The 14532-nt window shown below is 38.9% G+C and overlaps 1 protein-coding gene across 1 annotated transcript in view; it reads right to left on the reverse strand.

Annotated features, from left to right (window-relative positions):
• hmgcs1 (3-hydroxy-3-methylglutaryl-CoA synthase 1 (soluble)) overlaps positions 1–8300 on the reverse strand; it is a gene marked incomplete in the record, with an annotated part of 12807 nt that extends 4507 nt beyond the window's left edge. The window contains 5 exon segments of the mRNA XM_037691777.1: positions 2688–2856; positions 5061–5225; positions 5532–5657; positions 6582–7030; positions 8099–8300. Coding sequence (XP_037547705.1) covers positions 2688–2856; positions 5061–5225; positions 5532–5657; positions 6582–7029 — 908 coding nt within the window.
• Positions 8301–14532: the final 6232 nt, after the last annotated feature.

Genomic DNA, 14532 nt, shown 5'->3' on the forward strand with positions numbered 1-14532 from the left:
CGTGACTCATCTGACCACAGAACAGTCTTCCATTTTGCCACACTCCATTTTAAATGACCCCTGGCCCAGTGCAAACGTCTGAGCTTGTGGAGCTTGCTTAGAAATGGCTTCCTCTTTGCACTGTAGAGTTTCAGCTGGCAACGGCGGATGGCACGGTGGATTGTGTTCGCTGACAATGCTTTCTGGAAGTATTCCTGAGCCCATTCTGTTATTTCCTTGACAGTGGCATTCCTGTTTGAGGTGCAGTGACGTTTAAGGTCCCGGAGATCACGAGCATCCAGTAGAGTTTTACGGCCTTGACCCTTACGCACAGCGATTGTTCCAGATTCTCTGAATCTTTTGATGATGTTATGCACGGTTGATGATGATAACTTAAAAGTCTTTGCTATTTTACGCTGGGTAACACCATTCTGGTATTGTTGCACTATCTTTCTGCGCAACAATGGTGGAATTGGTGATTCTCTTACCATCTTGGCTTCTGAGAGACACTGACACTCTGAGAAGCTCTTTTTATACCCAATCATGTTGTCAATTGACCTAATTAGTGTTAATTGGTCTTCCAGCTGTTCGTTATATGCTCAATTGCCTTTTTCCAGCCACTTATTGCTACTTGTCCCAACTTTTTTGGGATTTGTTGACACTGTGAAATTTTCAATCAACATATTTTTCCTTTAAAATGTTACATTTACTCAGATTAAACTTTTGATCTGTCATATGTTATATTACGAATAAAATATTGACATTTGCTATCTCCACATCATTGCATTCAGTTTTTATTCACAATTTGTTTAGTGTCCCAACTTTTTTGGAATCCGGTTTTGTAGATTTGTTCTCAAAATGACCATGAGCAGAGCTGCCAATCAATAAGTTATGACAGATGGGGTGTGTTTGTGGATCAAGACAAACCTGATCAGTATATTGAATCTACACTAATGGAACCGTTAGAGCTGCACACAGAGACATACTCGGCAATGACGGACGCCAGGCAGCCGTAGACGGACGGCGTGTACATGTTCCCGTTCTGATTGGAGATGAGCAAGGACGGCTTGGTCTTCCTCTCAAACAGCTCCGCGCTGGCCTTCATGAAGGCCTTCTCCACGTCCCTGTCGAAATACGTCTCTTCTGGTTTGACATCTCTGCCAACAAGAACACAAAAAGCAGTAGTTTAATTTAAAAAAATTTTTTTTTCATCTAACAGAAAACAGAATAAGTTTTTAATACGTTTGTTAGAAAAAAAAAGTTTCTGACTGGACACCGTTCGACCTTTTTATGTGGATAATGAATATTAACATTTACTGACAGTTCAACACAGAAGGAGACAAAGTGCCTTCACTATAAATGTTATAAAACTGGAAAAGATGTGATAATAAACATAAGATAATAAACAAGCGTCTGACCACAGTTATGGAAACAATTACTGAAACCTCAGGTGATGTTTAGTGTCTCAACTTTTCCAAAACTGTGATGATTAAAATAATAAAGCTGCTAACTTTTCACTGGTTGTCTTGGACACATTTGTAGTTTGTTAACAAACAGGAAGTGACTAGAAGCACGTGGGCAGATTAACGGTTGTTGTTTGGAAGGAAAAAGAAAGTGACCAGGTGAGAGTCAATGAGCTCAACGAGTCTGAAAATGCATTTCAAATGTTTTCCAGGAAGCCTTCGCAGGCCTTTTCCCAGATAAAAAGGAGCTTTAAGGCAGAAGTTTCGGCTCAAAAAGTGGCCTCAGTGAATAAGTATTACATTTTATATCACTCCAAACTTTTAGAGGATTTGAGGAAGCAGACAATGAAAGTTTTATTTCTGCCTTCACGACTATATCATGGTCTCAACAGCTCATTCAGCAGCTCAGTTTAAAATAGCACCTCAAGAATGATTGTTTAAGCTTGTGGTCATTTGAACTGAGTCATTCAGACCGTTTTGATCATCCAAGGAGAAAAACTGCAGAATGAATAAGAACTGAATTCTGGACAAGAAAATATTTACATGGAGAACAAATTCTGATTATTTCTTAGATATTTTCCAGGGCACCTCAAACCCATAAAATGTGTGACAATATTGTGTTCAGTCATCTGAAACACTTCAAACACCCTGGACTGTAAGTAAACCGCTGTCCACGACAGCCCCGACCAAAGGATGACCGTCAGGGAGGAGCAACACTTAAGCACACCTAATGTGTCTAATCTACTCTGAACTGTAGACACCAGAAAATTTCAAAATAGCCAGGATAGAAACAATCTTAGATCTTAACCAAAAGAAAAAACAAAACATGTTTCAAGTTCTGGCTGCTACTGGTCAGAAAATGAAAATTACAGCCACAATATTGTCCGTCTGTCTTCCCTCCTCAGTACTCAGTTGGTTCGGATCAGGTTTGATCTACAGTACAGACACCCACTGATCCAGATTATGTTCCTTATCCCCATCAGGTAACTGGAACACAATAAGTAATTTGATTAGTCTAATGCATATTACCAGGATTAACCCGGTTGAATAGCTACTAATAGCTGTGCAGGTAGTCAGAATCAGGAGTCTGTTACACATTTAAGATCTTCATTTTTCTCCCCGCTGTCAGTGTTAATTAGTTATTAATTAGTTATTACTTCATTACCTATGAAAGCTCCAACATAAATACACCAAACTGTTACTTGGTGGAAGACCTGCATGTCCAGCTGTTGCTGCTTCATGTACCTGAAGGCGTCCAGGCCTGCGAAGTGCCCCGTCTCCGTGTCGGGGCTGGGGTGGTTCAGGAAGTCGTTCAGCATCAGTCGAGCAAACGACTTCTGTACCAGCTTGCAGTAAGGAGAGTGGAAGACTAAAAACCCAAAGTCCTCCAGGCTGAAGCGCTTATCTGAACCCTCTGCCAGAAAAACAGAAACAATAGGTTTTATTTATTTACTAAAATACTGTGAGGTCACAAGACGTGGTGCTACAACAAGACTCTCTCGACTGACCCCATGAGAGCATCAACATCTTGTCCTGACTTTAGTCTGCATGCAAATTCCATCAAAACACATCTACACCAGGCAGACAGATGATTTGCTGTGTACGCGCTGCAATGATTAAACTATAAAACCCTGCAAGAATTACAAATGGGTGGTTTAGAGCAGGGGTTTCCAAACTTTGCCATGCCATGTCCCCCCAAACTGTCCGAGGCCCCTCTCGCAAACCCACAAACAATGCTACAAAATATGTAAAGAAACATCAACTTTTAGAATGGTTTAACTTTTATTCACTATATTCAATTAATTATTACAGATGCTGAGAATAAAACAATTATTAACTAACATGTTTTAAACACTGAATTACATTCCAACTGAAAAAAACAACTTTTCAACAAACTGTTGACCAGAAGAACAAAACTAAAGAAATCAAACCTCTCTCTCAAGTGTGTTTATCTGTAAATGACCAATACAGATTGCCCTAGTGTGCAATTTTTATTATTATTATTACTATTTTTTTAATCTTCTTCTCTCCAGCTTTCTGGGGCACTTTGAAAAACACTGGGCATTTTAAGAGATCTCCATAAAAATTAAAATAAGAACTAGTTTCAGATTGGCCACTAGGTGGCAGCAGATACTATGATGCGCAGAGAAGCAACAACAGAAACAAAAAGAACAAGTCAAACCACAAGAAGAGTCATTCTGATCTATCATTAAGCAGCATTTTTGATAAAATGATCACAACTGTAATAAGAGTTTGTCTGGTTTGTTGTAAATAATTAATTTCCTCAGAAAAACTCAAAACTCATTTAACAGACTAGGAAAAGAAATTCATAGAAACAACTTGTTTTAAAACAAATTTAACCATTTCTATTAGAGATTCACAAAGTCTATTTTTATTAAATCTGTAATCAACCAAATAAAAAGCATCGTGCACGGCAGCTCTTCTGTCGTGGTGTGATTAAACCTCAAGGTCTCTACAGTGTTTAAAAAGAGATCCATTATTGGACACGTTTCTTGAGATTACTTAACCGTCCTCTACTCTGTGATGTTCTGATGATAAAACTCATGTCAGCACATCATTTTTTTGCTCACTCTCACCACTGTCACATGTACACACACACACACACACACACACACACACGTTTGTCGATGAAACAGTGACCCGTGACTGTAAGTGCCACGTTGGAAGCTGAACATACAAATAGTTATTTTCTAAAGTTTAAACTGATTGTACAGACAAGATCAATTATAGATTTGACCTCCTGACCACTAAAATAGAAATACACTGGAATGACCAGTGATAAGGAGGGGTGCACCGATTGCAGTTCTCTGGCCGAGCACCGATTTCTAAAAAGTCTGACCTGTCTATTCAGATTTTGGCCGATATCGATTTTGTTTTATAAGCGACACTGTCAGGTGTTATAAGTCACGATGCACCTTCAATTTTCCAATATTTTATTTTTTAAAAACATTACCCTTGAACAATATCCTAGAAACAAAACAAACTTGTTTTAACTGGCCATGAGGTAGTGCTCTGACATATAAAGGAAGTTCAGACAATTGTTGTTAAAACTAAAAAAAAATCTGTAAAATTGGTTTCTCGTGCATCGGCCGATTTCCCAAAATTAAGAAACTCGGGGCCGATTTATCGGTGCACCCCTAGTGATAAGAGTAGACAAGAATCATGGCTGCCATCTTGCTAGGTGCTACCTATCATTGTGTATTGTTTGCATGTTGAAACCTCACACCTACTCTACTGTATGCTCAGTGTCATCAGTCCAAAAATGCATCGAAATAGTCACATATTGTAAAAACTGGGGGGTTGTTTTATTTTTTGATAATGAGCCTCTCAACAATCATGGTCAAGCTTTGATGGAGGCAAAAACACCTAGCTGGTAGACTACCACTTACGTGTTAAAATTATGAAGTACTTTAATTATTCCGACAAAACCAGAACACAACAGCACATTAAACATGGCTTTTCACCACACCACCATAGACAGCACTGTGGTTGGCCACACCAGTGTATTTCTACTTTAGTGCTCCTGGCATAATGGTATTTGTGCAAAGAATAAAGCATCAAGTCTACATGGAAGATGTTAATCGGGTTTTTACACACCTCTTTGCCACTGTGCGTGGACTTTGTTGCGATACACGGAGTAGCAGCGGTCCAAGGCACTGAGGTAGCATTCGATGGACAGCTTGCCGTCCACCACGGGGTATTCAGACACCATGTCTGGCTTATAGAAGTCATACGCGTGCTGCATGTGGGTTCCCCGCAGACCTGCAAGTTTTAATCAACTTTTAAGACACTTTCCACACAGATCCACTGCACCTTCTCAGGATGTCAACACTAAAAGTACTACTGTTAATTAATCGAACAATTAAAACACTTTATTTTATAACTATATATAGCGTTCGGGACCTAACTCTTAACAACCAACCACAGAAAGACAAAACGAAGGACTAAAAAGATTTTAGCTCAACAGTGAAGCACAAAATCAAACTGAGCACTGATTAGTTAAGATAATCACAGCTTCAGGACTCTGGAACAAGCATCATATCTAATAATCAGTGTTTGTCAGCTGACCTCGTTCAAACGCCAAAGAAGCATTAGGCCCGACCAGCATGGCCACTGCTCCAGCACCCCCCGTAGGTCGCGCACTTCCTGTGGCGTAGACGGCAATGTCTCCTGCAACCACCAAAGCGTAACGTCCTGCAGAGAGCAAGCATTTAATTAATTAATGAGTGTAACACTATATTAGTTTTCTATCATGTCTGCTCTAATGCTACAATATGGAAGACAGTAGAGGTCCATGGTGCAGGAAGAACCAAATCTTTCACCGTTTGACTAGAATAATACACTTAGAACAGCTTCTAAACAATATTTTAACAGAATGACATAAAAAGCATAAAGAGCAAGACATTTACACGCTTTTAAGAATTACCTGCAAGAATAACTCCACTGAGTCGGACTTAGAAACATTTATGAATCTAGTTTAATGTGTTTGTTAAAGAATGTTTCTGTAGGCAGCTGAGATCTAAACAACTTTGTTGGTTTAACTTTTAAAAAGGTGCTCGTAAAATATGTGAAACAACAGAGAAGATGAAAGGCCAACGTATTTAGTAGTGGCGTTTGTAGTGTGGGTGTAAAAACGCAATAAATCCTTCATTTTCAAAGTTTTTTTGTGAGTGATTTCTTTCCCATCTCAAAAGTTGAAGTTAAAATAAATATTTGAAAAGCATTAGCAATCATTTATAAAACGGTTATGAAACGCTTTTAACATATTGATTCCCAGAGCTCCATCTCTTTCCTGTAACAATAGCCGAACTAACTTTTCATTCTTCCAACTTCGATCTACCTTTCTTGTAGAAAAAAATGCATCTGCCAACATAAAACTGCATTCATGTACTTATTTGAGATTTGTAACAGGTTACAATTGAAGAAAAAATAAAAAACACTTTTTATATTAGAAACACTAGTCTGATTGACCTTTAAAGCACAATTTTAAAGTCAGACCGACTTTGCTCGATTCCTGGACACAAAGATAAATGTGTCATTATCTTCTGATATTGTACAAACTAAACAATTTATTCGTTTCTGTAAAACAACGAAAAGTGATATTTTAGCTTTCCTCACCATCCCATGAGCTGGACTCCACCCAGTTCACAGCATTGAAGAGAGCAGCTGTGCCACCGTAGCAGGCGTTGGTTGTGTCAATGCCTTCCACATCTGTGTTGCCAGAGTCCTCAAACAACTGCATGAGGGCGGTCTTGACCGACTTGGACTTGTCGATGATGGTCTCGGTGCCCACCTCCAGCCGGCCGATGCTGTCGTAGGACAGGCTGTTCCTCTCCATCAGCCTCTGGACGACGGTCAAGCACAGAGAGTTGATGTCCTCTCGGTCGGAGCAGAAACCCATGCGAGCTTGCCCCAGGCCTATGGTGTATTTCCCTGCTGGTACGCCATCAAACTGTTCCAGCTCGGCTTGGTCCACGCACTGGGACGGGAAGTACAACTCCATGGCAATGATGCCCACATCTTTGGGCCACGGTCCCAAGCAACTGATTGGGGCTGAGCCAGGCATCCTGAACATGATGAGAAAGAAGTTTTAGGTTCAGCCAAGTGTTAGAATACAGCATTTTGTCAACAAGCAGTTGACTGGGATGTGCCCACCAACTCCTAATGAGTTAATGGGGATGGACACTATATAGAGGTGAAAGTAACTCAGCAGGTCAAAGTACATCCTCTTAAGCCCCACTAAACCAACCCAGCTTCTGTGTTACTGGGCAGGTAGGAAACACTTGTAAAATGATATCATTAGGGGGTTAAATAAAATGTAATTAACACCGTGTTATTGCTTTATTACGTGTTTTGCGTCAAGTTAACGTAGGCTAGCAAAACCAGGTTACCGACATGGCTAGGTAGCATGTTAGCCACGTTTCCTGAACACTTTTCCCAACAGCTAAGATAATAATAAGTCACTGGCTTTACGTTACGTCAATGATAAACACAGCGACATTAAACGTTTAACAAGTGGCTGCCCAGAAAACGAGCCGCTCATTAATTATGAGCAACAGAGCAAAACAAACGCAACGCTAATGAACATTAGTTCCGTTTAAATCACACACACCAGCTGGACACATTTTTTCTGTTGTTATTGCACATACCTAGTATGACACAAGTCTGGATTTTTTTCTGGGAACGGTGGGGGGGGGGGGTGAACTAGGTGAAAGGGCAGCAGGACTAGTCGTCCCGGAACATAGCAGCAGATGATGATGGGCTACTAAAGGTCAGACTAACAGATCAGTCAAAAATTACAACTCGACTGAAGAAATCAAAGTAAGCACAAATAGAGAAATGTGACACATTGACCAAATATGTACTCAAAGCGAACAAACCTGTAAAATAATTTAGGTGCGTTTTCAAGTTCAAACAAGTTGCTGCCCGGAACAATTTAGCTGACGGACCCAGTTCCTCTTTGAACTATCACAATCTTTTGGCAAACTTGTCTTAATAAGAATAAAAAAATCCTCTGTCATAACCATGCTAATCACTAATAATACTCCGTTATATTAAAGAAAAACACAATTACTGAATGTTCAAATATTAGCTATTTAAACAGAACCATATTTCGAATCGACAAAGCTTCTCACCTGAGTGCGACGTCAATTCTTGTGAAATTAAATGTTCCTACGGAGCTCTGATGAGTTTAATGCTCAGCACCGCTCGCCGGGGCAGAGCTGGATTTATATTAGGAATGACACGGCAGACCTTCCGCCTTACACCTAGCGTCATATCCAATCACAGCTCGCACAGACCATGCGGCGCAACGAACTGTACCGGCTTCTGACCAATGAGAGATCAGGAATCAAAGCCGAGCGCCGCAGCCGTGACAGCTGTCCAATCAGGAGACGTGTACGATGTCTGGCGAGAGAGAGCGGACCAATCAGGTTGCAGATTACATTAATGGCGCCGTTAGTGGGCAGAACGTAATTTATGGGAGTACTATTGTGAGTGTATCTTTTTTTGAAGTACCGGTACAGTTATTTTTTTTTCTTTTTGGGCCGATTTCACTACTATTATACCCAATAAATATGAATAAATTACCATAATTTTAAAAAATGTATTTATTCTATTATACAAAACTGTGGAATGACCACATGTCAGGCTCCTTCTCTCACTGTTTTGAAGTCTCGCTTAAAATTATTCCCTGGCTGACAGTGTGTGATTTGTTCTTAACCTACCTCTATTCTACAGTGTTAGCCATTTAGTTATTATCTTCTTCCATTCGGATCTATGTATTTATTTTTATTTTTTTTATTTTTTTGTGCGCTTTGCTTGTTTTTTTTTTTGTTTTTTTTCCTGCTGTACAGCACTTTGGTTGGCTTGCTGTTTTAAGTGCTCTTTAAATAAAGTGTTATGGTATAATTAATTAAAAAATGAATAGCATTAATTAACTTTTGTTTATATGTGTGGTTGTTTTAGTTTCCATCATTCACAAACGTAAGTTTGAACAAAACATAAAAAGAAAAAAAGTGAATAATGTGAGAGGAAGAGAACAGAATAACACTATAAATATTTTGTATCAGGAATAATACGCCTATTGAATGTTTTGTTGAGTATGTACCTGTCTGTCTGTTAGCTAAATATCTTGTGAACCACTGGAGAGATTTTAATGAAACTCACAAAGTAGTGAATAAATGTACTAATTACATTTGGAGACAAACCGATTTAAGATTATTGCCAGTTATTTGACAATGGCTATTTTATTAACTATTTGCAATTTTTGGCATGAACAGCTTTGCATTTCTTCAAGAAATGCATGCTCTTTAATTTTACCATGTGTTTGCACAAACCGAGTTGTTAAAAAGGCAAAAATGACCATATGTTTTATGTTTAAACATGTCATATTACAAAAGAAAAGTGGAAAAACTTCTGTCTTATGATTCTAAGTTTTGTATTTAAAATAGTCACATTACATTCATTCAATAAGATTTAAAAATGATCAAATACAGAATGTGGCTAAGGAGAACTTCACCTCCAAATGTGGTTTTTATGGTTGTGTTTCAGGGTCAGTCACAGTGGTTACTTAGACTTTAGCAACAAAATATTTTTCTTTAAGTACTTCAAAACCAAAGAAATGTTAAAGTCCCAAACGTTGACCAGTTTAAATATAATCAATAAAAGATGCCAACTTTTTAGTGGACAAAGTGCTTCCATATCAGACAGACATGAGGCCAGTTTGTTCAAAAAACATTGTTCCTTATACTGTAACAAGAAAACAGATGTGTCATTGCATATTAGTTTGTGACTCAAAACTGTAACAACCTACAGCCGGCTGCATTGCTTTATCTATGATGGCACCGTTTAATAACCACAAGTCCAAATAAGCATGCAGAAGGTCTGTGCTTCAAATGTCAGCCTGCTTCTTTCTGGGAAAAACTACCAGAAAATCAAAATCACAACTAGAGAAGTACGTACGAGTGCTGAATGATTGCTGAAACTTGCTGAAAGTTTCTGAACTTGCTTGCTGCAGCTGAAACTAAATTATTAAGCTGTACAAAAAACAAAACATTAGCTACAAGCCAAAGATACCAAACTACTAATACTGTAGTGGCAAAAGTAAAAGCTAAAATTAGAAAAACACTTGCTAAAAAACCTAAAAATGAACTAAAAGGCCAAGTAGCAAAAGGCAAGCTAAGCTAAAATAAGAACAGTAGCTAAAATTAAGAATGGTAACTAGCTAAGCATAGCAGAATGATAACCAATAGTTTAAAGAAGCAAGTCTAATTAAAAGGGACAAAGAATAGGATTTAATCAAATGATGTGCTGAAGCAGAGTTAAAAGACAACTGGGTTTTTGAAGGAATTGTGACCATTTCCTCTTAATTTCAACCATCCACAAACCTTGAAACTTAAAACTGCTTTCCATTTGTCCCATAAATCAGACATTGCAGCTAAAGATGACGTCCCATTCAAGTTGACCTTTAAATGTGAAACTATAATTTAAAAGTCTAAAAAAGTTAAATCTGGTCCTCTGGACATTCAAAAAAACCCAAAACAAAGCAAAACAACAAAAAATGTAGAAACGTTTCGTCTCTCATCCGAGAGACTTCTTCAGTCTGAGGTGCTGTATTCAGCTCAGTCTCTTAAATAGCACCTTCTCAGAGTGGATCAACCAGTTTGCTGCTGACAACCAAAACCAGCTCACGAGAGAGACGAAACGTTTCTACATTTTTTGTTGTTTTGCTTTGTTTTGGGTTTTTTTGAATGTCCAGAGGACCAGATTTAACTTTTTTAGATTTTTCTACCTGGATTATTGAGCATGCATCAGGATATAATTTAAAAGGTTGTTGACATTTTTGTGCCCACTCACCTGGTGAGCTATCACAGCGCAAGTTGGAAACAACATTTTACAAACATGTACGACAAGATTTTTTTTTTTCATTTAGCCTTTATTTATCCAGGTTAGTCTCATTGAGCCACGCGAACTCATTTTCAAGAGAGACCTGTTTAGGGAGCACATGGTGGGGTTAAGGGCCTTGCTCATAGGCCCAGAGTGGGGCGAATGAGGGTGGGGGCAAGTGTGGGTGTTTCACCTACCCCACCCACAATTTTTGATGTTGTCGGGGCCGGGGCGTGAACCGGCGATCTTCGGATCACAAGCCCACCTCTCTAACCTCTGCGCCACCACTCCCCCAAGATAATATAATATAAGATAAGACAAGTCTTTACTATCCCAAAGGAATTTTAAAAGTTGCCAGCAAGGAATATAGGTCAGAATTAGGACAATAAATAGTGTACAGGTGAGTGTTTAGGTGGGCAGTACACAAACCACATAGTACCTTCATCAAAACTGATCAGTACAATGATCCAAAGCACAATACTAAATTAATTCATGCCAGAGAGCTAAAGTAAATTCTTAAACTGAGAAGAGTTGGAGTTGTAGCCATTTTGGTCAAACCTTGTAAAGAACGTTACACCTGATCTTTTACAATACTCTGAAATGCTTGGAGTATATGATAACAGAGTTGACTCAAACAGTTAATAGCTAAATTAAAATTAAAAAAAGATTTTGCTCAACAAGTTAGAGCTCTGAGTATAAGTTGGGGATGCGCCTTAGCTACTACCACACCAAATTTCAGCTCAATACCAGTAAGTTCGGCTGATTTAGAGCCATTTTTGTGTTTTATTAAGGTTGCTTAGCTGTATCTGTGATGAGTTGGGCAATTCTGCTCCCAAATCTGCTTTCAGGCTTAATCCAGGATGAAATCAGTTAAAGTGAGACTATCATGATGGTGACAATCTGAACAGCAGAATTGTAACAGAGGCAGCCGTGCCAGGAATTTAATCAGGTAATTATCTTATAATGAGATAAGATGCATCAGCATTGTACAGCTACAATCACTCAATGGACTCTCGCTGTAAACAATCAGAGCTAGTTGGTGAAAACTGATTGTTACTGGGTCAACCTCCTAGTTTTAATGTCATCCTGCATCCCGAGTCTGACCTGAAGTCATTCATGCTGATAAAACAAAAACAAAGACAATATAGTTGTGTTTTCCAGGGGCAGAAATAGACATTTCAATGTTGTCCAGCAGAAAACCTGGTGACAGAATCTGGGTGTCCTCAACCTTTAAAATAAAGAAGGCAAAAGTGGAACATCCTCGTTCTCCTCATCCTCTTCATCAGACTTTGAAAGAGGCACCCACAGCATATTTAAGGCAGGAATTAAAGCAGAAATAAATTGTTTGACTGAAAATGTTCAACCTATTTTTGTTATCTTGGACAAACAGAAACCACATGCAGTATGTCAATCCATTTTCACTGCTGAGGTTGGAGCCCGACTGACATGCAGGGGCAGTTTGATCCAGTTTACAAGCTACAATTGAAAAGGCCTGGTCCCCTCTGTGGTCCATCTTGAACCATGGAAAAACCAAAAACAAATGTTTATTGGATCTCAGAGATTTGGGTACAAAAAGCTGCAGGCCCAACAGATACACAGGATCCTGCGCCCTAAAGGTCAACAGTAAAACTTCAAAATCAATTCTGAAACAAACAAGGAGCCAATGAAGGGAGGCCAGCTCAGAAGAGAAACGTTCAGTTTGTTTGTGTTAAAGGTCGAGCTGCAGCGTTCTGGACCAGCTGAAGTTGTGAGGCTGGCCTAGCCTACAGTGAGCTACAATAATCCAGTTGGGATGTGATAAAAATGTGGAGTTAAAAACTTCAGTTTATTAAAAAATGTCTATTTCTGAATTAGTCTGTTCCTCAAAAGTTGCTTTTCTTTTTAGTGTAAATGCTCTTTGTAGTATAACTTGCTGTATTTGTATATTACTATGGTCTTTCTATGTTTCAACATGATAAATCACCAAACCCGACACCAGGGCAGAACGTGGTTTTTGGACCTGCAGCTGAGAACTGATTGGATGGTCGTTCTATGTTCAAAGCACAGTATCCACTTCTTCAGCACTTTAACAACATTTAGAGAGAATTGTGACAGTAACTTAATAAGTTTTGACAAAGATTTTCTAAAGTTAGTGACTTACCCAGATGGTTTTATCACTGATGGACGATGGTTCTTGATGCAGTGGATCAGAGGTCATGACTGTCCAACACTTAGCCTGGACCCTTCCCCTTTAACGTGATACAATTCCTCCACACTGCTGGACTGAGCAGGAGAGGTCGATGTGGAGCTGCTGCCGTTAAAATAGCAAGAAAATCTGCAGTTTCCACACATGTCCTGTATGATCTCATAATCAAGAAGATAAACCTGATAACCCTCATACCAACAGTCCTCATTTTATCATTACGTCACAAAACAGCTTACACAACCTCACACTTCTGATAGGTGATGTGAAATTGGTTAAGGTGGTAGGAGATGTGGTTTCTGTCCCTGATGTCTAACCCCATCTGGTGTCGTATTTATGTCTGCGTCTTCATGCTCCTCTGTTTCTATTTTCATAGGGTTTGTGTTTCTTTTGTATCTACTGTGGCTCCATCTTTTGTCGTGTTTATGTCTTGCGTCCTCAGTCTATGTCTTTGGCATCTGTGATTACTCACAGGTGCCTTCACTTTGTCTAACTGGTGTTTCTTGTGTATAAGTCTGTGTTAGTCCTTGTCCTGGCATTGTATTCTGTCCACTGGTGATGACCTGTCTGTTTTGCAAGTACATCCTGTTCATTCTATGTTTGTTTTGCTGCCCTGTCAGCTCTTTGTTTTGTTAATAAATTCTTTATTTTATATATATATATATATATATATATATATATACATACATATGTGTGTGTGTATATGTATATATGTATGTATGTATGTATGTATATATAGACAGACAGACAGACAGACAGACCGACCGACCGATCGATCGATCCTTGCCTGCACCATTGGGTGCACCAGCCTTTTGTGACAGAGGGATTCCATTGATTGTAGCTAATTATTGTTGAGACATTAAACGTAAAGCAGCATGAAGGATGCAGCTACATTTCTTTAGGAGTAAATGAATCAGAAAATGAAGGGGTGTTTAAGGGTTACAAATACTTTGTGACCTATGAACACTTAAGGTTTGCATCTGGTACATTTGTTTCCACACAACTCTTCATCTGGAGGCCTCTAATCAACAGTTTCCTCCATGAAATTCTTTGGATGGACCATTTATGGGTAAATGTGGGCATATTGAAATCGTTTCATTTGTAGTTGTGAATTGGTGATTAAAACTGACTATGATTTATAGATTATTTAGTGTTGATCTTATTCATTGTCTTAGAAACAAGGCTCACAAATACTGTATCAGAGCAATGAAACTCCACGCTGAGAGAAACTGGTTGCTGAAGGCACAGATGTTGTTAAAATAGAGGACAAGACGACAAGCATTTTAGAAATGTTTGTCTTTCCTTCATCACAATCAAGACAACACCACAGCTTTACTGTCTTTTCAAACAGCAGCAAAAGCAAGAGTCTGAGACAGACAGACCAGAGCCGTGATTAAACTTTTCTCATTTTATTTTATTAACAAATAAAACTCTTTAACTGGAAATGGAAGAAGTCAGTCTGATCTAAACACAGACAGAAATGCATTTATTGTTTTTTGC

This window comes from Nematolebias whitei, chromosome 18 (assembly GCF_014905685.2).
Source record: "Nematolebias whitei isolate Nwh7 chromosome 18, NemWhi1, whole genome shotgun sequence".
Classification (NCBI taxonomy): Eukaryota; Metazoa; Chordata; class Actinopteri; order Cyprinodontiformes; family Rivulidae; genus Nematolebias; species Nematolebias whitei.